At 41.7% G+C, this 25,615-nt stretch overlaps 1 protein-coding gene across 1 annotated transcript in view; it reads left to right on the top strand.

Moving 5' to 3' along the window:
* The window catches only part of BRWD1 (bromodomain and WD repeat domain containing 1), a 79,636-nt gene that overhangs the window by 40,809 nt on the left and 13,212 nt on the right, over positions 1–25,615 (top strand). The window contains exons 25-36 of the mRNA XM_056858914.1: positions 8,622–8,746; positions 8,847–8,929; positions 10,861–10,972; positions 17,986–18,047; positions 19,556–19,714; positions 19,922–20,042; positions 20,888–21,013; positions 21,384–21,459; positions 21,655–21,696; positions 21,858–22,001; positions 22,808–22,960; positions 24,636–24,808. Of these exons, the coding sequence (XP_056714892.1) occupies positions 8,622–8,746; positions 8,847–8,929; positions 10,861–10,972; positions 17,986–18,047; positions 19,556–19,714; positions 19,922–20,042; positions 20,888–21,013; positions 21,384–21,459; positions 21,655–21,696; positions 21,858–22,001; positions 22,808–22,960; positions 24,636–24,808 (1,376 nt within the window). The remainder of the gene's footprint in view (positions 1–8,621; positions 8,747–8,846; positions 8,930–10,860; positions 10,973–17,985; positions 18,048–19,555; positions 19,715–19,921; positions 20,043–20,887; positions 21,014–21,383; positions 21,460–21,654; positions 21,697–21,857; positions 22,002–22,807; positions 22,961–24,635; positions 24,809–25,615) is intronic.

The raw sequence follows: 25,615 nt of genomic DNA, 5'->3' as shown, positions 1-25,615 counted from the left end.
CTAGGAAGGTAGATAAGGATGTAGTTTCAACTTTGTGGTGTAGTGGAGTGGGAGTTTGAATCTGAGCCTCCTGCATAACTACCATGTTTGTGTATATAAATGAGTGTAGTAAATGATTTAGTCTCAATTGTAATAATGTCCATCTATTGTTTAGCTGCATTGTGCTCCATTTTGATATTTACAATGAAGGTAACAAGTTGTGTTTTCTGAAAGTCACAATAAACATATAGCTGTCAGTATGCTTTCTCACTGTTCTAGCATTTAAAGTGATAGAGAATTTGTTAGAATTATCTATTCATTGTCATGCCAGCTGCAGAGGAAAGATTTCCAAGCTCAAAGTTTCAGAGTGCTTGGAGCGCTCCCCCTCCCCTCTGTCTCGCACTGAGAGCGGGCATTTTTCCCGCCCAAACGGTCATGTGGCGGAGGGGGGGCAAGCACTCCTTCCCTCAGTTCTCCTTTCGCTGTCGTGGAGAGAGGACGTGATCTCGATCAGAGCAAACTTACCTCACGTCTATTCAATTGTTGACGGAGGTTCTATTCAAAGCGAATGGCTTTGTTCCACAAGTGTACAAAGTGTGGAATGAAGACAGCCGCCAACGACAAACATTTGGAGCGTCTCTTCTGTTTAGGAGAGTCACATGTTGTAGATTCCTGTTCTTTTTGCCGCCTCTTGACACCTAAGGCTCAGCATCAGAGGGCTTCTCACCTGAAGGCTTCTCTGTGGGAACAGGCCCTCTTCCATGGATTCTTCTAATAAAAAGAATAAAACGCCTTCAGTGGGGTCTGCACCTTCAGCACCCTCGACTTCTCAGGTTGTTGAACCTCCTTGATCCGTTTCGGAACCTCCGAAGGAGAAAAAAAAATCGGAGGGTGAGAAGACTTCCAAGAAGTCAAAAGATAAAAGTGAGTCCCTGTTCCTCAAAAAAATGCCAGACAATACTCACTGTATTGATATCGAGGCTCGGCACCGATCTTCGACACCAACCGAGCGATCTTCTCCTCCGTCTCGATCGCCTCAGCGCCACATGTCACATTCCCCCTCTATCCTCTCATCTGCAATATGAGAAAGGGGAAGAAGCCCAACTGTGGCTCGACATTGACAATCCCAATCGCCTCGACTCCATACATCCCCAATGCCAGTGAGGGCTGCTCAGCACCCTGGACTCGGTTATGGGAACTTCTACTCAGTCACCTCAGGGGAGGGATAGATCCTCTTTGTCTTATTGGGATGTGGTAGATAACTCTGCTCCACCAGCGAAACATCATAAATCTCTCTACTCCGACTATAATGATCCTTATCCTTATCCTTGGCATGCTGCTTGGCCTTACTATCCGCCTTCCTTCATGCTGTACTGGGAACCCCCAGCTGACTGTCATTCTCATTGATGCCAGGATGCATCTGTGATACCACCTTCAACATCAACTCGACATCGACAAGATTCCGGTCAATCCTATGATGACTCTTTAGCTCACAGTGCTGGTGATTCTTAATTCTGACAATGACTCTAAGTCATCAATGCCTTCTCCTGAAGAGAGGGTCAAGGATCCATCTCCAGTATCACCCCCAATTGACTTGAAGCTGTACTCAGACCAGCTCATACACATGGCTAAGGCTCTGGACATTCCATATTCACAACCAGACTCCAGAGCATCTGACCCCATCATGGGGGTTCTTTTTGGGACTGATACGGGACCAATTGCATTACCTTTTATACAGGGTTTCCGAGACATGGCAATAGCGGTTTGGGCAAGACCCCTCCACTTCTCGTGCCTCCACTAAAAAAATGGAAAATTTATATAAGATTATGCCAGAGGGTTCTGTTTTTTTTATTTCATCACCCCAACTCCATGGTGACTGAAGTGCTGCCTTCTCATTTCATAGGGGGTACCCATTCCTCTCCCAGTGACAATTAGGGGAGAAAGTTGGATATTTTAGGCAGAAAAATGTTCTCTTCTGGTGCATTGACTCCTCGTGTGTCAAATTTTATGGCAGTAATGAGTCACTACCAAGTTTATCTCTGGGACAAAGTTTCCAGTGTCTGGAATTCCTCCCAGAGGGAAAAAAAAAGGCAAGGGTCTGCTTTCTGAGGGCTCTAGATTTAGGCAGGCAACAACTAGTTGCTGCCCATCACACAGTGCCAATCGTACCATTGCATCTGCAGTGGTGCTTCGCCGCCACACCTGGCTCCGCAACTTAGCATTACCGGCTGATACCAGAGCAGGCATAGAAGATTTGCCCTTTGAGGGGAAATATCTGTTTAGCGAGGAGACTGACCCTATCCTTGACAGGCTCAGATAGAGCAAGTTGATTGCCAAATCTTTGGGTCTCACTGTCCAGTCTACTGGCACGTGTAAGCAGAGGTATTTCCCTCATCACTTTCACCTGTATGGTAAACCTTATTGTTACCAATCTGCTTTTCCCCAACAGGGTTTTAAAACCCCGTATGTGCCTCAGCAACAATGGAGGCATTCATTGTTTAAACAGAAGGGGAGGCAGGGTGGGCAATTGCCCAGAGGTCCTCCAGGCGGGGCAAAAACTCTTCATGACTACATGGTGTTTTGTTGTTCTTTGGCCGGTTATCTGCTTTTATTGAAAATTGGTCAACTATTACTGATGACTCTTGGGCCCTCTCTATAATAAAGTTCAGATACAGGTTACACTTCAGATCATTGCCTCCATGCTTAAGTCTTCTTCCTCCTTCATCAGGGGGTTCTCCCTTGTTGGCTGAGGAGATACAAACTTTGTTACAGAAAGGGTCCATTTTCAGATTAGAATCCCCTGTGACAAATCTGGGGTTTTACTCCAGGTACTTCTTAGTTGAAAAAAAGGGAGGTTGACAGTGTCCAATTCTGGATCTTTGTGCCCTTAATAAGTTTCTGCACATTCCCAAATTCCGTATGCTATCTTCAACGGACATCCTCCCACTGCTGTCAGGGAACCTTTGGTTCACCCTCCTGGATCTCCAGGGCATGTATTTTCATGTGGCCATCCATCCTGCTCACAGGAAATACCTTCATTTTGAAAGTCAGGGCAATAACTACCAATATAACAGCCTGCCTTTTGGGTTGGCCATGGTGCTACTCATGTTCACAAAGTGCATATCTTACTACTAATGGATGTGCGGTTTACCCGTACCTCAATGGCTGGTTGTTTGTGGCCCCAGCTGCCCAACAGTTGGAAACCAGTTTGTCTTTCGCTTGCCACACTCTACAAAATCTGGGTTTACTCATTAACACAACCCCCCCCCAGACTAACTCCTGTGCAATCTATTGAATTTATAGGAGCGGTGTTAGATGCTACCACTCAGAGTTTTTCTGTCTGTTCAATGTGTCAAAGGTATACATGCACTGGTGCACAAGTTCTCCTCCCATAGGTTTCCAAGGGCGGTCTTGATCCAGAAACTGTTTGGTTTAATGGCCTCGACTACTGCGGGAATCCAGCATGTCAGACTCCACATGTGAACCCTGCAAAACTGGTTTTTGAGGCATTTTCAACTAAATATTGACCCCCAGAGCCGAAAGTTGTCCATTCCTTGATCTGTTCTGTGTACGCTTCGTTGGTGGACGATTTCGGAAATTATTTAATAATTTTTTTATTATTTTCACAATTTTTTACTGTTGGGTATCTTTTCAGCAACACATTCATTTCATAGATAATACAAAAGAAAAGTAACAGCTTCGTCGAAAAGCATTTTCATCTAATAATAAAAAGATGTTAAAATAAAAGACTTCCCCCTCATCTTCCTCCATCTTGCTATAAATTTATCTACTCTTTTGTGTAGAAGTTCTAATCTAAGAAAATACATCAAACTTAGTTACTAAATTAATTCTAAGTTTTCTAGTTCATTACAATTAATACGTGTTTATTGTTAATTTAATATATAGTAACAAATTTTTATTTCAGAAATATTCTTAAAATAAAAGGATTAGATCAATAGTAGCAAAATTCACTAGTCATCATTTAATTCCCTATTTAGCCCTCCGTGTCTCTCTGTCACCCATGAACTGCATGCTTCTTTTTAATTCTTGCTGTGAGTTTTTGTTTTTCCAACACTTCTGATACTTTTAGAGTCCAGTCTTTTTTGTTCAAGTGTCAAGGCCAACTCCTTTTTCTCCTCTTGTTGTTGCTCATGGTTAAGACCAGCTAGATCTTTTTCATGGTTTTTCAAAAAAATTTCCACATCCTCCTGTGAAGTGATAGTAAATCTGACCTCTTTGTAGGTAAAAATAAGTCCCTGTGAAAAGATCCAGCAAAATCTTATTCCATTCTTCTTCAATGTCCCAGTAAATTCTTTGTAGATGTTTCTCTTCATCATCAAATGTTGTGGGATATCCTTAAGAATTATGAGTGGGTTTCCTTTCACTGTCAAAGGGTTGTCATAAAAAGTTTGCATAATATAATCTTTCATCCTGATGTCATAAAAGGAGATCATAATGTCCCTGGCCTTTGTCTTCTCCAATCTAGTGGGTAAAGGAATTCTGTATATTTTGTTTATTGCATAGTCCAGATCTTGTTCATTTATATGAATCAGGTCAGCCAATGCTTTTTTAATGGTTGTTCTGGTACTTCCCAGTTCTTCTGGAAAATTACGAAGACGTATGTTTGATTGTCTTAGTTTCATCTCCGTCATAGCTAGTTGGTCCTTGGCATTTTCTTGTTGAAAATGCATAGTTTGGATTTGTTTATCTTGAATTATCTGTTTGTTTTTGATATCTTTCTGTTCTTCAGCTGCCTTTTTAATTGAGATGTCCATTTTTCCCATATCGGTTTTCATTGTAGAGACTTGAGATATCATATTTTTAATATCACTTGTCATAATGTCCAATTTCTGACTTTGAGTTAGACTAGACAATATGCTGGTTAGGTGAGCCAGTTGTTGAGATACTTGCTCATATTGTTTGGTAAAGACACCAGTGTGTTTTGCTAGCATTTCCTGTATCTTTTCGTCGACCTTTTCCATGTTTATTTCTGAAAATAATTCCAAAAATTCACTAGTATCAAAGGAGTGTTGTTTTAAGTATGTTGGCAGGAGGATTTCGGAAAATTTATTAAAGGGAACACTCTTGGGGACCTCCCTCGCAGACTCCACATTTTACATGGATGCTTCCTGCAGTTCCATGCAGGTTTGGGGACATTGATCTTCAGCAGAGTCTACACTCCATATCAACCTGCTGGAAATCAGAGTACTGGACAAGGACATTTGAAATCCCATGGAGTCAACGCCTGTACTACGCTTTCCCCCCAGTTCCCTTGCTAGGAAGAACCATAGCCATGGCCAGGGCAGAGGGGCTCACATCATCCTCGTAGCCCCATTCAAGCCCAAGAGGTTTTGGTTTCCGTCCCTGTTTCAGATGTCCAAGGGTAAGTTCCAGAAACTACCTCTGGAGGACGACCTATTATGCGGAGACCTTCGTCATCACAACCTGTCCTCCTTGCATCTAGCAATCTGATTGATTCTCCCATAGGGGAAGGGTTGACTCAGGTGGATGAAATACGGTTGACTGCCAGACCTTCTACTGGAAGGCCCTATCGCCAGAAATGGTCCTTATTTGTTACCTTCACTTCTGCTAGGGGCATTTCCCCATCCTCTTTCCCTCCCTGTGATGTTTTCACTTATTCGTTAGAGTTGAAGGATTGGGGTCTAGCCACGACATCTATAAAAGGTGCATTTGGCTGCTTTATCCTCCTATCATGATAGAGTGGAGGGATTAACCTTGTTTTCTTACCCGGAATTTAAATGTTTTTTGAAGGGTCTGTACAGTCTTTTCCTTGTTGTAAAACCCCTTTTACCAACTTGGAGCCTTTCCCTGGTTTTGTCCAAATTGATCCATAAACCGTATAAGCCCCTAGCCATGTGTCATCTCTCATTTCTTTCATTTAAAGTCGCTTTCCTAGTAGCCATCACCTCAGCCAGGAGAGTGGGGGAACTGTCAGCTCTCTGTTCTGAACCCCCATTTACTAGGTTCCACCCAGATAAGGTAGTGTCACCTTAAGAGCGGTGGTTTGGAGCATTGGATTCTGATCTGGAAAACCGGCTTTGATTCCCCACTCCTCCACTTAAGTGGTGGATGCTAATCTGGTTAACTGGATTTGTTTCCCCGCTCCTACACACGAAGCCAGCTGGGTGACCTTGAGCTAGTCACAGTTCTATTAAGAGCTCTCTCAGCCCTACCTATCTCACAGGGTGTCTGTTGTGGGAGGGGAAGGTGATTGTAAGCTGGTTTGATTCTGCCTTTGGTAGAGAAAGTCGGCATATAAAAACCAACTCTTCTTCTTCATCTTCTTTGTCTTTGTCGTCATCTTCTTCATCTTTCCCAAGACATAGTTCTGCTTGTGTTTTACCCAACACCAGAATCCTAAGCGGAACAATCACTGCACAAACTTGACGTTCACAGGGCACTTCAATTTTATCTGGGTAGGATTAATTCCTTCAGGTCACACAGCAGACTGTCTGTCTGTTTTAAATGCCCAAAAAAGGGGCAAGTTGCCACCTCTCAAACCATCTCCAGGTGGGTGGTGTCCGTTATCAGGGTGGCATATAAATCCGCTGGGGTCCCATGTCCTTTGCCACTTAAGGCCCATTCGACCAGGGCCCAGGCTTCGTCGGCTGCTTTTCTTGGCAGGGGGGATCTACGGGACATCTGCAAGGCATTCTGGTCCACTCCATCCACGTTCCTGTGACACTACTCCATCGATGTCAATTCCAGGAGCAATGCAGCTGTGGGGAGAGCAGTGCTATAGTTGTTATTTTGTTGAGGCGCCCACACCCGCCTCCTTAAGGTGTGTAGCTTGCTATTCTCCCATTAGAGACTGCACTTAAGACGCAACAATGAAAACAAAGTTGCACTTACCTGTAACTGCTGTTCATCGAGTGTCTTCTGTGCAGGCACACATCCCTCCCTCCTTTCCCCACTGTGGGCTTCTTGGTGACTGTTCTTGTTTGCTCCAGAGACTAGGACACGGAGTAATGGATTTAAACTAATAGAAAAGTGATTCCACCTAAACATTAGGAAGAACTTTCTGACGATGAGGGCTGTTTGACGGTGGAATGTGCTGCCTTGGAGGGTGATGGAGTCCCCGTCTTTGGAGGTCTTTAAGCAGAGGCTAGATGGCCATCTGTCAGAAGTGCTTTGATTGTGGGATCCTGCATGGCGGGGGGAGGGTTGGGGTCATTGGGGATGTGGGGGGAGGTAGTTGTTAGTTTCTTGCATTGTGCAGGGGGTTGGACTAGATGACCCTTGTGGTCCCTTCCAACTCTATGATTCTATGGTCTTACCTATTACTGGTCCCCCTCCACGGCGGCAAAGGGAGAACTGAGGGAAGGAGCGCTTCCCCCTTTGTTACATGACCATTAGGATGGGAAAAATGCCCACTCTCGACACGAGACAAAGGGGAAGGGGAGCACTCCAAGTTGTCTGAAGCTTTGAGAAGCTTGGAAATCTTACCTCTGTGGCCGGCCTGCACAGTCCCATGCGTGCCTGCACAGAAGACACTTGATGAACAGCAGTTACAGGTTAGTGCAACCCTGTTTTTCTGCTGACACACACAGCCATGAACAAGCAGTTGAAGTACATGTTCATCTTCCATCTTCTGTGCAGTCCCACATTGGGATGTGCATGAACAGGCCAAATGTGTGCCTGCACAGAAGATCCATCGATGAACAACAGTTACAGGTAAATGCAACCCTGTTTCTCTTTTAATATGAATGAGTAATTAATCTTTAGAGCCTCTGTAGTCTCACACATGGCATGTTAACTGTCTCTGGCTAACACTGTGGTATGTCAAGAGATTGGGGCTAGCACTTTACTATAGGTTGAGGAGCTCTTGGATTATTGAAGTTATTTTGAACTATAACTTTCTTTTGAAGCTTTTTACCAATCGGTGACTTTCTGATTATCCCGACTGTGTTTATGGTGTGCATATAGCCTTTAAGATGCAAGCAGTATAGAGACAAGATTGCACAATCTGATCAGTGTTTCTTTCATAGAATGTACTTGGTTGAAGGTTATTTGTTTCTTGCTTGGCTTGTCAAACATTTACAGAGTCTGAACCATCTGAGAATCTATCATCCATTTATTGTGTAGTACTCTAGGGGTAAGATAAAAAGGTGCCCTTTTATGGAGAGAGGAGGGTGTCATTGGATGCAGCCCCACCTGTCTTCTGTTGTGCCCTGAAATACTAGTAACACTTATTTGACCCATTTCTTTGTAGACTATAAATGTGAATACTACTTATTAGCTATTATAATACAAGTGACTTGCTGGAATTATTATTAATGTGGATGTTAAAGCAGATTATGATGGGTTTAGGTTTTAAGGATAATTTAAGTAACTGTAGATTTGGGTTTTGATTTTTTAGCAGGATCCCTTCTCCCTGTATTGATGGTCCACGATTGTTTCTCCACTGTTGAAAGCCTAGTAAATATGCAAAAGAAACTAAACTTTTTTGTTTTGTTTTTGTAAGGTGAAATGCTAACTTTTGTTTAAGATTGTTGTAGGCCTCTGTTATTCCCAGTATTTTCCTGATTTGCTGTTGCTTGGTTTCTGACAAAACTATGAATAATTTACTTGACCATTATGCAAATATTAATGAGAATCTCTATTATATATGAATCTGTTAGGAACAAGAATTGGTAAAAATTGTTGGGATACATTATGAAGTTGGCCCTCCTACGCTGTGTTGTCTCAAGCTTACTCTTATGGATCATGTTAACGGGCAGCTTCTGGATAAATCCTTTTCTCTCAAGTACGTATTTTTCCCCCATATGTAGTTTTTTTTTAATTTAGAGATAATGTGGGTAGTTTGTACACATTTGAGGACTAACTGGCCTGAATCTTCTGTCTAGATACCATGATATGCCAGATGTTATTGACTTCCTTGTATTACGTCAGTTCTTCAATGAAGCACGACAAAGAAACTGGCAGCCTTGTAAGTTTTATTTATCCTTTCAAAGTGTTTGGAAAAATACTTCTTTTTGATTGTATGTGGTAGTTTACAGTAGCAAATCTGTGTTAAAGGATTTCAAACCTAAAACTAAACTATTGGAATGGAACTTCAAACTCCTTGGTAAATGATTGCTATTACTTTACTATGATTTAGTAGATTCTTGTATATTTTCAGATTCTAGAGTTGTCTACACCAAACTGGATATTAAAATGTGTATATTAGAACTCAAAGGTGAATGCTTTTTTTCTGCCTGTAAAGTTCAGTTTTTTATATATTTTTAATATAAACTATATATATAAACTAAAATCAGGGAAACCAAATCCTCCTTCATTAAATGGAAGTTTCATCCTCTTTAAAGAAATCTGAGGCGGTGAGGAACCCCACATAAATTTCCAAAACAAAGTATTCATTTTATTAATATATCTATGAATCCGACTACGAAAGCCTTTATTGGCATTAAAAGGGAAATTGTACCTATTAATATATCTGCAAGGTATATAGAAAGTAATTGCACGTAAAATATAAATAATCCTAGGTGTAATATTCATTTTGAGTATATTTACTTTGCCCCATAGAGACAAGTTTAAAGTTGCCCATCTGTCTAAATCCAAAGATATATCAGCAATTTGCTTGTTAAAATTTAGCATAATTGTGCGCAATATCTCTATGAATCAGTATTCCAAGATAAGTAATGACATCTGGGCACCAATGTCCATAGACAGATACATTCTGTGATATATTGTCTTCCAGTGGCATCAACTCACTTTGTCCAATTGATTAAATATCCAGACAAGTCTCCAAGGGTATTAATCATATTCATTAAAGCAGGAATGGAAGAATGAGGTTCCGAAATAAATAATAACAGATCATCTGCATAAAGAATCATTTTAAATTCCAAGGAGTTATGTATAAATCCATGAATATTATTATTTTGTCTAATAGACAAGCCAGAGGTTCCAAACATAAATCAAAAATAAGAGGAGAAAGAGGACTACCTTATCTAGTACCTCTCAATCGGAATGGAACAGAAAATATGCTGTTAGTAAGCACCCATGGCGCAGAGTGCTAAGCTGCAGTACTGCAGTCAAAAGCTCTGCTCACGACAATCCCAACAGAAGTCGGTTTCAGGTAGCTGGCTCAAGGTTGACTCAGCCTTCCATCCTTCCTAGGTCGGTGAAATGAGTACCCAGCTTGCTGGGGGTAAAGGGAAGATGACTGGGGAAGGCACTGGCAAACCACCCCGCAAACAAAGTCTGCCTTGGAAACGTCCGGATGTGACGTCACCCCATGGGTTAGGAATGACCCTGTGCTTGCACGGGGGACCGTTACCTTTTTAAGCACCCTGGATCTAAGCACCCTGGATCTAAGAAATTAATAAATCTATTCCAAGTTCAGTGGTGGATACTATCCACAGGGTGGATCCTGTTGAGTTTGTGGAGTGAGTTTGTAGAATTTTTTGCTACTTACCATTACCCCCCACCTGAAAAGCTGGGGGGCACCCTTGGGAATAATGTGAGCTGCAGTGCAGGAGAGTGCAGCCAGAAGTGGGGACTGGCAGAAATCTCTCTCACACCCTCCCCCACACACACAATTTGTACACAATTTTCAGAAGAACTCATGTGTTGGGCCAAGGGGCATTTTCTTCCCTTTCATTTCCAAAGGTACCCTACAGTTGAGGCAGTTTTTCAGGGCTCAGGGAACTGCAGCAGGAAGAGTCAGGTGGTAAAAATCCCATTAACTTGTTCTATTTGGGACAGGATAGCATCCAGTTCGTAATCGGCAATGTATGTGTTGAACTATGAAACTGCAATGTGTGCCAGTCAGCTGTGAAATATCTGCTCTTATTTTCCATGTGATCTGGACAGAAAGAAGTTGGTTTCAGAGAACTGTATAATACCTTTTTTCCCTTACAGATGATCGCTTTCGTTCAATTATCGACGATGCTTGGTGGTTTGGAACTGTTTTAAGCCAAGAACCGTATCAGCCACAATATCCAGACAGCCCTTTTCAGTGTTACAGTGTTAAGTATGTTCATATTTTTTACATTATTTATCAGCAGTACTTATGGATGATAACAACAATAACAGTCCATTATAGAGGACATGAATAAAATAGTTATTAACTATGAAGGATTAACAATAACAATCAGTGGTGTTCCAAAATAGACACATTTGAATTAGTGAGCATTTATGTAATCGCCTCATAGAATTTGGGTGATGGTGAAAATACTCTAAATTTAACTACTGAATAAATCAGAATGAAGCTATACTTCAAAGACTTTACTTGCTTCAGTTGTTTAAAGTTGTTCCACCTGGGGAACAAGGAGGCGGAAAAACTTGTTGTTTCAGTCTTGGCTTTTCCGTATGTTTTCCAATGTTTTATGTTGAGCAGGAATATAGATATATTAAAACACAGTTTTGGAGGCTCAGGATTTAAAAAACAAGCATATGATCAGATAGAAGTTTCCACAAGTCACTCCTTGACTTCAGTAAGGCTTAAAACAACTTTGAATGCAGAACTGCTGGCTTGGTTATCCTACGTTCAAAGTGTTATTTATTTATTATTTCCAGGAAGAGTCAGGTGGCAAAGCGGCTTACAAAATATAAATGTCCCATTAAATCAGTAAAAGCATTAAAATTTTAAAACAGCCGTATAAAATCACATAAATAATATAGTTTACCTAAGGTGCCTCTAGAGTGTAACACAAAAACACAAACTTCAGCTAGGCAAGCAGATGGAATAAATACAGATTGAATAAAAAGATACTACCTCAGCGGGGAAGTTAGGGAGGCCAGCATTTATATATAGGCCTGGTGGAATAGCTCTGTTTTACAAGCACTGCAGAACTCTTTAAGGTCCCGCAGGGCCCTGGTCTCACTAGAGAAGCTTTTCCACCTGGCAGGGGCCAGGGCAGAAAAAGCCCTGGCCCTGGTCGAGGCCAGCCAGACACTCCTAGGGCCGGGGGCCACCAAAAGATTGTTATTAGCTGAATGAAGAGTCCCCTGGGTAACATACCAGGAGAGGCGGTCCTGCAGATATGAAGGTCTCAGACTGTGTAAGGCTTTAAAGGTAAGAACCAGCACTTTGAATCTGACCTGATAATCCAGCTGGAGCTAGTGCAGTTGTTTAAGTGCTGGCATAATATGAGACCATGACGAGAACCCCATAAGAAGCCTCACTGCGGCATTTTGTACCAGCTGGAGCTTTTGAGTCAGCCTCAAAGGCAGCCGTATATAGAGTGAGTTACAGTAGTCTAGCCTGGAGGTGACCGTCATGTGGATCATGGTAGCTAAGTCAGGGCTGGAGAGGTAAGGCATCAACTGCCGGGCCTGGCAGAGATGGAAAAAAGCCGACCGGGCCGCTGCTGTGACCTGGGCTTCCATAGATAAGGAGGCATCCAAGGTCACACCCAGGCTCCTGACAGCGGGCATAGGTGTTAACTGTATGCCGTCAAAATCCGGGAGTTGGCAACCCGCCCCAAGGCCGTCCTGGCTGAGCCACAGGACCTTTGTCTTCGATTGATTAAGCTTCAGCCAGCTTTGCCTCAACTACCCAGTCATGGCATCCAAGCACCTGGCCAGTGTGTCCAGGGCAGAGGCTGAATGGCCGTCCATTAACAAATAAAGCTGGCTGATGACATCCCCGCCCAAAACTCTGGACAAGCTGGGCAAGAGGACCTATATTGGGGAGAGGATTGCACCTTGCGGCACCACACACACCAAAGGGCGCCGCTGTGACACCTCCTCCCCTAGCGTCATTCTCTGTCCTCGACCACGGAGAAAAGAACTCCAGTTCCCTTACTGTATCAGTTTGCTGGGAGATTATGGCGGAGCGACAAGACTTTATCCACAAAAAAGCTTGAAAAAGCCTCACAGCTGTGGGTTGAATTTTGATTTAAATTTGACTGTCCTCCTGTTAGGGACGCTAATTAACTAATAACTCTAAATAATTGTGCCAGGTGAGAGCTAGCGGATGCAATTTCAGCTGCATAGTATTCGTTTTAGCAGCTTTCATTGCCACTTCATAGGCTTTCATAAGCATCCTATAAGGTGTTTGCAGCGGCGTCACAAGTTCTCTGCCATACTCGCTCTAGCCTTCTAAACTCTCGCTTCATACTCCTACCCCCTCAGTGAACCAGGGGCCCAAGTTTCTGCGGGGGTGAAGAGGGCGTCGGGGAGCGATCTCATCAATGGCCGTAGAGAGTCGCTATGCCAGTACTCCACAAGCACATCGAGAGAATCACCAGGAGGAACAGGATCTCACAGAGCCCTCTGGAATCCAGTCGGATCCATGAGTCTCTGTGGCCGAGCATAAATCAGCTCGCTTCCCAAACAGGGAGGGGGTGGAGGTCAATCCGAGCCTTCAGGACTAGGTGGTCTGACCATGGAACTTCCTCTTTCGGCATCAGACCCACACCTACCCAAGACCTGAAGATGAAATCAAGTGTGTGCCCTGCTTGGTGCTTGGTACCTGAAACAAATTGGGAGAACCCCAGTGCCGTTATGGCCAACACCAGGTCCAGAGCCTGCAATGAAGGGGTGGCATCCGCATGGACGTTGAAGTCCCCCAGGACTATTAGCCTGGGAAACTCCAAGGCCCGGCTAGCCACCGCCTCTAACAAACTCGGCTGGGTATCTGGTAGTGCATTAGGTGGCCGATACACCAACCAGGTAGCCAAGCTCTCCTTGGCTTCCCACACCAGGCCCACACAGTCAATGCCTGGAATCTCCAGATCGGGAAGGGCCCTGAAGGAGTAAGCCTCCTGCATGCACAACCCACACACCCAGTCCATTGTTCGAGACTGGTGGAGGACTGAGAAACCTGGAGGAGCAAGTTCTTTCAGGGTGACTGTCTCGCCCTCTCCACCCAGGTCTCGGTCACACAAGCCAGGTCCACACCCTGGTCCACACCCTGACAAAAAGTCTTGCAGGCTGGTGGTCTTATTGCTAATGGACTTGTCATTGCACAACACAGTGTCAGAGGTGGGTAATTTCTGGTCCTCCTAGCGTTGTTTCTTGGGATGGGACGCAGATCGGTAGGGGTCCGAGCTTGTGCACATCTCCAACACCTTCCCTTAAACCATCTGCTCCTACCACCATACCTCCTACATCCCCAGAGGACTGGGATCCCCGACCCCCTGCTGGCCTCCCCGTTTAACCCACTCCCTTGCATTCAACTCAAGCCTGTACTGCAGCAAAGTATACACAAAACTAATAAATAGCAAATTACAATAGAAAAACCAACTCCGCTTTCCCACAGACCCACTATAACAATACAACACTGACTATAAGGAATTGGGACAACAGAACGCTATAGACTAAGTCTAACAATAGTTAATCATTTTGGGGTTAAGGTCACTAAAATCCTAGGAGCCCCAGGTGGAGGAGCAAAATTGCACCAGGTCAATGTAGGTGGCCACATTTGGAATACGGGCAGATGAAAAGCACAGATCTTCAGCTCTGAGGTAAAGACTGCCCCCAAAAAACAAAAGTTCCAGCAGGCAGTGATGCTCTTTGATCTCTTGGGCCACTTTACATATATAAAGGACCCAAGCATCCCTACCAGCCACCGCTTGGTCCTCTCTGATCTTCTTTAGCCAGCTGCATAAAGACCGCTCCAATTCCGATGGAATAGTTGAACTAGGAATGAGCACAAAAGCACTCACAAGTAGGCAGTTTCCAAAGCTCCAGGAGGCTTTTGAAGTGCATGGGCCTCTGATCTCTTCCGAAGTCAGTTTAGAGCAGCCCGGGAATTCCCGAGGGAGCCCAAAGTTTCCCGAAGATAATCGGGATGACTCCAGCAACCTCCTGAGGTCCCCGGCTGCAGGCAATGACACGGCTACGACTACTCCGGCGGCTAGAGTTTTTTCCGTCAAGGAAGAGCTTCGCAGTGGGAAATCCAGCCCAGGCACCCCACAGTAACTTGATAACACTCCTGGGGGCCCTTGCTTCACACCATGGCTCTCATCCACAGACCAAGTGTCACCTCCATAAATGCCGAGAGGGCCTGGATGTAGACGTCAAGCCCTGATCTCTAGTAAGCTGCCTCTTCTGTGTGCAGATGGAATAGCGGCCAGCGAGCTCTAAGTGGAATGGTGGCGGGCGAGCAAATTCCAGAGCTGTAAAAACACCGAGAGCTCCTGAGCCTCCCACATGGCTCAACACTCAACACCAAAAGTCCAATTTGACTGCAGACCAATAAAAACTTACTCAAAGACAGGAGCTTGGGCTAAAGCTTCCTACATAGGCACCATCTTCTTCCAGAATAAAGGCTCATGAAGTCTGGTTTGTTTAAAGCCTTCTATTTAGGGTGAGAGAAATTAAAGCTATGGTAGCCTTGGGTTTGGATCCTGCATTTACCTTGATGAATTCTAAAACTGACACTTTTTTTGTGAAAAACTAGAATCTGTATTAAATTTTCCACAGATACACTGGGTTAGATCCCAGTGCTTTCCTTTAGCATAAGAAATCTTCCCCTGATGCAAGAGTAAAGGAGATAGAATCATAGAGTTGGAAGGGACTACCAGGGTCAGTCATCAAGTTCAACCCCCTGCACAATGCAGGAAATTCACAACTACCTCCCCCGCCCACACACACACCTAGTGACCAAAAAATGGCCAAGATGCCCTCCCTCTCATCATCTGCCTAAGGTCACAGAATCAGCATTGCTGACAGATGGCCATCTAACCTCTTCTTAAAAACCTCCATGGAAGGAGAGCTTACCACCTCCCCAGGAAGCCTGTTCCACTGAGGAACCGCTCTAACTGTTAGAAAATTCTTCCTAGTGTCTAGACGGAAACTCTTTTAATTTAATTTCAACCCATTAATTCTGGTCCCACCTTCTTGGGCAACAGAAAACAACTCGGCACCATCCTCTATATGACATCCCCTCAAGTACTTGAACATGGCTATCATATCCCCTCCCAGTCCTCTCCTCTTCAGGCTAAACATACCCAGCTCCTTCACCTTTCCTCATAGGACTTGGTCTCCAGACCCCTCACCATATTTGTTGCCCTCCTCTGGACACGTTCCAGCTTATCTACATCTTTCTTAAATTGTGGTGCCCAAAACTGAACACAGTACTCTAGTTGAGGTCTAACCAGAGCAGAGTAAAGCGATACCATCACTTTGCGTGAGCTGGACACGATACTTCTGTTGATGCAGGCCAAGACCGCATTTGCCATTTTAGCTACCGCATCACACTGCTGACTCATGTTCAGTGTTTGGTCTATTAAGACCCCAAGATCCTTTTCACACACACTACTGCTCAGACAAGTCTCCCCCATCCTATAATTATGCATTTGATTTTTCCTACCTAAATACATTTGTCTTTGTTGAAGTGCATTTTATTAGTCCTAGCCCACTTCTCCAGCCTGGCTCTGTCTTCTACCGTATTTGCTAGCCCTCCCAATTTAGTATCATCTGCAGATTTAATAACCATCCCATCTATTCCTTCATCCAAATCATTTATAAAGATGTTGAACAACACAGGGCCCAGCACAGATCCCTGAGAAACTCCACTAGTCACTTCTCTCCAAGTGGCTGAGGAACCATTAACTAGCACTCTTTGGGTGCGATCTGTCAACCAGTTGCAGATCCACCTAACAATAATAGGATCTGAACCACATTTTCCCAATTTGTCAACTAGAATACTATGTGGAACTTTATCAAAAGCCTTACTGAAATCAAGATAAACTATGTCTACAGCATTCCCCTGATCCAGCAAGGTAGTAATTTTCTCAAAAAAGGAGATAAGATTAGTCTGACATGAGTTATTCTTGAGAAACCCGTGCTGGCTCTTAGTGATCAGATCTAAATGCTCAAGGACGGACTGTTTGATGATTTGTTCAAAAACTTTTCCCGGTATAGATGTCAAGCTGATGGGTCGGTAGTTCCCGGATCCTCCTTTTTTCCCTTCTTGAAGATGGGGACAACATTTGCCCTCCTCCAATCTTCTGGCACCTCACCTGTTTGCCAAGACTTTTCAAAAATAATGGTCAGAGGTTCCGAAATTACATCTGCAAGTTCTTTGAGTATCCTTGGGTGCAATTCATCTGGCCCAGAAGATTTTGTTTCATTTAAAGAAACCAGGTGTTTGTGCACTACCCCAATGCCAATTCTAGGCTGCAAATCCCTTCCCTCCTCATGTGTTCTGTTTATGCCATGTTGAGCACCATTTCCGTCACGAGAAAAGACTGAGAAAAAGTAGGAATTGAGGAGTTCTGCTGTCTCTTCATCTCCTGTTACAATTTCACTTTCCGGTCCACACAATGGGCTTATCTTGTCCTTGTTCTTACTCTTATTCTGTACATAGGAAAAGCACCCTTTTTTGTTGTGTTTAGCAGCTCTTGCTAGCCTAAGCTCATACTGAGTTTTAGCTTTCCTAACACTCTCCCCACAAGCACTAGTTATTTGTTTATTTTCCTCTTTCGTTATAAGGCCCTCCTTCCACTTCCTAAATAAGTCTTTTTTATTTCTCAAATCTTTAAAAAGCTGTTTATGAAGATCATGTTGTATGATAAGACATATAATTTATAATGGAGAATAGTGATTTGGAGAGGAATAATTATTTGGAGAGAAACATGTACATGGAGAATGAACACCACATGGCAAAATGACGACCCACTAAGAGGTTGTGAAATGCTGAACTGTCAGAAAGTTTACTGGCCATAGCCAGAATATTGTCATTCTCGAATTTGCAGAATTTCAGAATGCTAAATCTTCTGTTGATACCAAACTGCATGTGTACATGGAGGGCAATACAGAAACGTTTATCGTTCATTTGTTTTGCCTATTGTTAAATCTGAAGAATGTGTGAGGAAGAAATATTAATGTCTCATTAAATGTATAGGTGAGAAAAACATTACTTGTTCATTCTGTTTGGCTTTATATTTGCTTTGCCCCTTCTTATCTATACTTCTCGTATCATTAGCAAACCTCCCTGAAATACTTTAAAATATCTCTTAAATCTTGACAGTATTAAGGATGATATTTTATGATAACTGAATTGTCTTCTTTTTTGCTTATTTTATTAAATAGGTGGGACAATGGCGAAACAGAAAGACTTAGTCCATGGGATATGGAACCAGTTCCTGAGAATGGTATGCATAAATAATTCATTAACAGTTTTACTTGAAACAGACTTGCACATAGGTAAAGGAAAAATTAAGATGGCTTCATACATTCTAGAGAAACAGTAGTAGCATAAAAGGGTTGCTTTATATTCTCCCCAAAGTCACTGTTGCACAGATCAATATGTGATGCATACTGTCATGGTAACTGGAAGGAAGAAAAGTGGAAGGTGGACAATCCTGAGCTGAAACATGGTCTAATGGTTAAGCATTCTCTCTTTTCTCCTTCACCCACCCCCTCAGTTCTTTTTCTTTTTTCTTTTCAAAACAACAGTCTTCCAGAATCTCTTGGGCTTGGTTGAGTTGTATATGTTTGAAAACAGCCCATGGAAGTATGCACAAAACTGCATGTCTCCTCTAGTTTAGACATATGATAGAATGCATTGTATAAAAACTGGGGAAGACTATTGAAAAGCTGCAAGATTAATTAGTGAAGTAGTTTTGTATTCAAGAATTCATACTCTTCATTTTCCCCCCTTCCCTTCATTGTACTACATTACTGAGCAATGGATCTTAATTCCAGCAGGGTACCTGTGTTAGTCTGTTGCAACAAAATTAAGCAGAAGTCCAGAAAGACAACAAAATGTATAATATCTTAAGCATTCATGAGTTAGAGCTTTCTTTATCAGAAACATGGCATATTACCTCTATAAGAAATAAATTTATACTTAAATGGTTTAAAGCAACTGAAAGGTGGGAGTGGGTAAATAAAGTTAGACTGAATTTTCTTGGTCCATTGTTGTTTCTATTTAAAACAGGTGAGTAACACTACCAATTGTAGGCATCTACCTACAGTTGGCAGTAGGATAAACATAAAATCAGATCTAACCCAAGAAAGGTGCAGTGTGACACATGGCAAGCAGAACTAATTAACATCTGTAAAGTCTTGTTCATGCTGAGCTATTGGCACCTATGGTGAGTAAGCAAACTGGCCTGATCAGACTAGGATTGGACATAGGAACTGGCAGCCCAAACATTGCCTACCCTCGGCACCCGCCTTCCCCAGTTGCCTTTTTCTTTTTCCTTCCTATAACTCCACTGAAGCAGCTGAGATCTCCTTGTCTCAGCTATCACTTGCCTGCCTTCTCTCCTGCATAGGGACAGGAGTTTGGGAAAGCTTCCTCTGTGCCTTCACCTCACCACCATCAGCATTCACACTGGATATTGTCTGCACTTACACAGACAGTGTTTCTCCAGTTTTTGGCTTCTTGTGAGTCCTCCATTTTTAAAATGTATGTGATTCTTTGGACAAACCTGGGGGTTTCCCCACACCTGTGGAAAAATAATCCTTGACTATACCTGGCCCCATTCTCTGGGGGTTTTAAAATGTCGGGGCCAGATTCAGATTTAGGTATATGATTATTCCTGAATGTGTGGTTGTCTTTGATTTTAATATTTTGTTGAACAAGTGCATAGTTGACATTGACTGCATTTGGTTTTGTTCTCCTAATACCATTTTATTGTTTGTTGTAAATAAGTAGTTGATCAGCCTGAAGAATTAGGAGCTAGTGTTTCTGTGACTGCACAAGAAATGGCAAAACTACTGTACAAACCTCAAAAAGGGGAGTGGCAGGGAAAATCCCAAAGTGAAGAATGTGGACGGATTATTTGTGGAATTGATCAACTTCTGACACTTGGTAAGGATATAGAAATCTGATTACTGTCTCTGTAAATATTTCTGTATTTGATAGGTTGAAGATTTAGGACGATAAACTGCAAGTTTATTCAGTTTACTCTTCCACTTTTTCTAAAACAAGATTTAATGCCTGTTTTTTTGTGAATGAAGTGTAATCAATACTGGGGTAATCAGTGTGCTAATTTAGCTGAAATCACTGTTTTGACAGATATTTCAGCAGCATTTGCCGGTCCAGTTGATCTGAACACATATCCTAAGTACAGTACAGTAGTAGCTTATCCAACAGACCTTTGGACTATTCGGACAAGACTAGTCAACCAATTTTACAGGTTAGTCTGATTTAGTAGCAAAGGGAAGAAAGCATGTGTGGCTTGTAGAATTTCTGCAACGTTAAGCCAACTATAAATATGTGCATACAGAATCATTGGAAAATCTTCACAATATGTTTGACTAATTGGTACTTTCCCAGCTCCCTTTAACTTTAGTGGATATCCAAAATACTTAAAGTGCAATCCTTTTGATTTTAGTGAACTTAGACTGGAATAACCATATAGTATTGCACTATGAACAAGGATATATAGAAAAGTCTAGTTCATGTGCTGGTTTACTGTGTGCCTCGTATCTTGCATCTGCCTTCGTTTGGATGTTCTCAAAGGCCCTTTTCTTAGCATCTAATAAGTCTTTAGAGACGGTTTAGATACAGTTCCTTGGTTTACCACAGCATCTGAGGGTTTTCATAGTCCAAATTATTTTTGGTTAATCAGCATCATAGAGGGCCTACTGTCATCACATCTTGCACTCCCATGGTTGTTGTATGCTATCAAAATCTCTAAATGGGGTAGTTTTCTAGTGGTTTGGCGGTATAGGGCCACATCTGTGCTATCCACAATTATGAAATACTAAATATTTCACCCGCAATTTAACATGAGAAAAATAAATTCAGGGTGGCAGGTGAGTGGAATATGAAGAATAAGGATTTCAAGAAGCCAAAGTGTGAAGAATGCTGATGTACTTCAGCTTCTGTTCAGCAATACGGTTTTATCAAAAGAAAACATGAAGGGAAAACTGGGATCCTTTCACTTACTAGAAATCTCTAGTTTTTATGCTGAGGGCTTTTGTCATGTTTGTTTCCCATGGCTGTTAAACTATTCTTTTTACTTACTGTTGAATATAGGAGGCTCTCTGCTCTGATTTGGGAAGTCAGGTGTATTGAGAGCAATGCCAGGACTTTTAATGAGCCCAACAGTGCCATCACTAGATCTGCTCAGAAGATCACAGATCAGCTCGTAGAATTCATACGGTAAGAAATATTTCAGGCTAAAACATAAAATGTAGTAAACTTGCTGCTTTATAATTGCTCTACTACTGTAATTAATCATGCCTTCTGTTTGCTATTGAGAGTAGCTACAGGTTTTAAGCAAACAGTAACTTATAAATAGGTATACTTCTAAAATATTGATTGTTGATAGTCAAAGTGACAAAATGAGGAACGAAACATACTTTGAGTTTTCTGTAGCACTGACTATGTTGTTGTATCCACTGAACCATTAGAGGAGCTACATTCACAGGGTGGACTTCCTTGCTGTCGCTGGAGTTTGGGGGACACCCCATAATAGTGCTGTGTATGATATGGTTGTGACTTAGCTTAACATAATATTTTTATTTTCCAGGAATCCTAACTGTACAGATATTTTCGAGCTGTCCATTGCAACAAACAATGTCGATAGCACTGATGCTGATGATCTGGTAATGATTCTTGTTTGTGCAGTCATCTGTTTAGTCTTCCTGTATTTACTGTTTCTTTATCAAAACATGTCTCCTCCCTTCACTTCAGTAGCATTAGTGTGTATTTAGTATTGTGAGTTTACCTATCATGATGTTTGCTGGCACAACTCTACATAAATGATGATTTTTAATGAGCTTATCTGGTCTGTGTTGCAGGAAGATGAAGAGGCCTACATACCAAGAACGCCTTCCAGAAAAGTAAGTGATTGTGCTGTAACCTCACCTTTTTCCTGATCTAGAAGATATTAGCAGGCTTGTAATAATACTACTGAAAGGATGTTTGATGGCTTGATAGGTAATTAGGAAACTTCCTTAAAATAGTCTTTAAGCTTAGGAGTATTATATTTCTATTTTTATAGAGATGGGCTTTGAAGAAGACCATGGTGAAACCTAGCTATGATGAAAATAGTTGGAAGACGCAATGTATGGAACTTGTAAATTTAATCTTCCAATGTGAGGATTGTGAGCCATTTAGACAACCTGTTGACCTGGATCAGTACCCTGTAAGTTACTGGTCATTAATATTAATTTTAACATGTTTCAGTTTATAGCTGTGTTTACATAGTGCTTTTCTGTTTCTTTTCACTGCAGTTATGATGTAGTTTGTTTACACTAAGAGCTTATTTGCCTTAGACTTTTGCATAAGCTTTGTAATTGAGTAGAAATGTACATATTCTCATAAAAGAAATATGACCATTTCTGTTTTCTAGGCTGAATGTGCTAATCAGAAAAGATTATCTCTTTGAATGCAAGACCAGCTAAATATTTTAAGGAGGGATACTTAATTTTGATTTAGGGACACTGAGTACATATCATACAACTTTATGAGAATAGAATTTCCCAGTAGCCACAAACACTAGAAACAGGAAATATAAAGACAAGATTTGTGGCAGTAGGGTGAATTCTAGCAGACTATCTCACACAAGTGTGTATCCATGGTTGATTCCTTTCAAATGCATTCACAAAAGAATGATGTTAGAAGAATATCCATGGGAGAAAAAAGTTACTCTGAAATTGGGAAATGTATGGAAATTTTGTAGAGCAGGAAAATCTTTGAGTAGGAATCAGTGATCTTAGCTTATGTTCATCTAAGAATATTTCCTCCATAATAAAGCAGCATGTTTCATCTTGATTAATATAGTGCTTTTGTTTAACCCTCTAGAGAAAAATGATTCTGAATCAATTTTGCATTCTGGTTTGAATTTGTTCTGAGGCTTATACTTCTAAGAAAACCCTCACTCTTAAAGTGCAAAAGGTTTCCCGAAACTCATAAGTAATGGAGTTATTTCTCATATGCCTCTTTGCGCAGGATTACAGAGAGATCATAGACACACCAATGGATTTGGGCACTGTGAAAGAGACATTAGAAGCTGGAAATTATGATACTCCGATGGAATTGTGCAAAGATATCAGATTAATATTTAGCAATGCTAAATCTTATTCCCCAAACAAAAGGTCCAAGGTAATGTTTTATATTGTTTACCATATTAGCCAACTGGCATCAATTCCAATTACGTAATGGTTAATAAAACAATAAAAGGTCAAAAGGTAAGCTGATGAACTGATGTCACAGCAGTACAAATTGTATTTCTGTAAAATATACTGATTTGTACCAAGAGTTATAGCTTGATTTCTAGTTGCAAAGTAACTTTAAAGAGACAATGGATAGTAATTTTAGAAAAAAACTAAGAAATTAGTCCAAGACTGATCACAAGCTTAATATGAAGCAACACATTTCCCATGGTAACCATGAAACTGCAAAATTTTACATTCATAGAGGATTAGTGCTTCTAGACTCTTATATTGTGGCCAAAGTAGATGTGGCTAGGCCATTAATGCATATTAATCCACAATAATCCTTTATATGCAGGGAGCAAACCCTGCCCATCACCACCTTACCTTGTTGTGGTCTAGTGTTTTCAACACTCTTCTTCCATCCCAGATCACTTCTGGTAGCAGAGCTGTGCTGGGAGAAAAATACTGGAAGTATCAGAACATAGTGAGGTAAGGTGAAAGGAGGGGCAGGGTTTAGCTTATCTCACTTCCACATTTTTTTTTTTAAAAAATTCCAAATAGACTTCCTACTTTTACATATGTATGAGTGGATACTTGAATAATCACTCTTAGAACAAAGAAATTATTTTCTTTTTTTGCTGTCAAGTCACAGCTGACTTATGGCGCCCCCTAGGGTTTTCAAGGCAGGAGATGTTCAGAGATAGTTTGCCATTGTCCGCCTCTGTGTCACACCCCTGGTATTCCTTAGAGGTCTCCCATCCAAATACTAGCCAGGGCCAACCCGAATTACCTTCCGAGATCTGCCGAGATCAGGCTACCCTGGGGCTATCCTGGTCAGGTGGTTGTAAATTGAAAGTGCTTTTATTGGGGGGAAAACACTACTGCTGGAAGAAATCTTGGTGATTAACTTTGAACACATACTGCTTTATACAGAGTCAGATCATTAGTCCATCCCATGATCAATATTGTTTATGGTGGCTTTTCAGGATCTCAGGTTAAAGGTCTTTAACATCACCTACTACCTGTTCTTTTTAACTGAAGATGCTAGGGATTGAATCTGGAACCTTCTCATTGCTAAGCAGATACTCTGTTACTCAGAGACAGTTTCACCCTTAAAGCTTTATGAACGTTTGGGTAGCTGTTGTTGGCCACTTGATGTGGGATGGATGTAGATTTGCACTACAAATAAAAGCTTCAGTAGCATTTTCATACTTGATTTAAGGAAAGCTCTAATAAAATCAGATTCCATAAGACTTTGAAAAAGCCTAAAGAAATACCTTGGATTTCATTAGCACTTCTTCTTCACATCTGGTGGGAAGTGGTTTTGATTAAAACTTTTCAGAAAGTTTTATATTCAATATAATTAAGAGATAATAGAATAACAGGTACAACTTCTTCCCACTCATAAAGGTTATCTTGTACGAGGTAGTAATTCAAAATAATTTTTCCTAGCTTGCTTAATTCAGTAAATGTGTTATGCAGAAGCAGAGGAGTGCCTAAAATACAAGGTACACATTTTGAGAAAAATAAATGCTCCGTGATTGCAAATTAAGCCACTGGGAGCTCTGTTTAAAAGAGTTTTGATTTAAGGGTTAACTCTTAATCTGTTGTCTTTAACCTAGATATATAGTATGACATTGAGGTTATCTGCATTGTTTGAAGAAAAAATAAGAAGAATCCTCTCTGACTTTAGAACTGGCCAAAAACACAATGAAAGATTGCAGAGAAGTCAGAAATACAATAAGAGGTGGCGAAGTCAGAGTAAATCTGCACAATATTCTATCAAAACACTCAGGTAAATAAACCATCAGTAGGAGCACTGTGAAAGAAACAGTCAAATTCTTCAGCAAATTTTCTTTTCTTTCAGGTGTAGTAATGTGTACTTACAAACGGGGGATCTATTAAAAGTTGGTGGGGGCAATGGAAAACTCATGTCTCCTCCACCCCCAGTTCTCTTGTTTCCCCTGTCTCTGTTTGCTTTGGTTCTCACTGCCTGCCCTTGCTGGCCCCCGTTCCCCCTTTTCCTGCTTTTTGTCTTCCCTCCTACCTATGTCTTCTGTTTTGTTTTCTGCTCACTTACTCCAGCTGCTGCTTTCTCTCTTGGGTGTCATTCCTTCCGACTTGTAACACCCATGGCTCAACCCCCTTCATCTCTACAGCCTTTGCTGGCCACCACATCTTGCTCTACTCATTAGCCCTTTCATTGCACACTTCCGCTGTCTTTCCCACTCTTTTAGTTTTGTGTTTCCCCCCCCCCCCTCAGCTGATCCTCACTTTAAAAATAGAAAGAAGCCTGGAAGCTGTTCAGTGTTCCTAGATAACCTGATAATGCCAACCCTGATTGTGGAATGTTTAACTTTGGAAGACTTTGGAAGTTTAACTCCCCCCCCCCCCCCTGCAAAAAAAGTTTCAAATTTTTCCACATACTTTAGTATTCCCATGAGTTTACAGAATCATCTACCCTATCCATTTGTGGTCCCGATATGTAGATTTTATGAATATAGAGTTACAAAGTCTAGGGAATTAGAGAGAGGCTTTATCTGTTTCTGTCCAGTACTGTTGCCTAACAGTAAACTATTTAGGATATGTTAAAAGTAAAACA

Source organism: Euleptes europaea, chromosome 12 (genome assembly GCF_029931775.1).
Source record: "Euleptes europaea isolate rEulEur1 chromosome 12, rEulEur1.hap1, whole genome shotgun sequence".
In the NCBI taxonomy this organism is placed as follows: domain Eukaryota; kingdom Metazoa; phylum Chordata; class Lepidosauria; order Squamata; family Sphaerodactylidae; genus Euleptes; species Euleptes europaea.
Note: the sequence above shows the minus strand (reverse complement) of the source record. Positions and strands in the feature narration are given on the sequence as shown.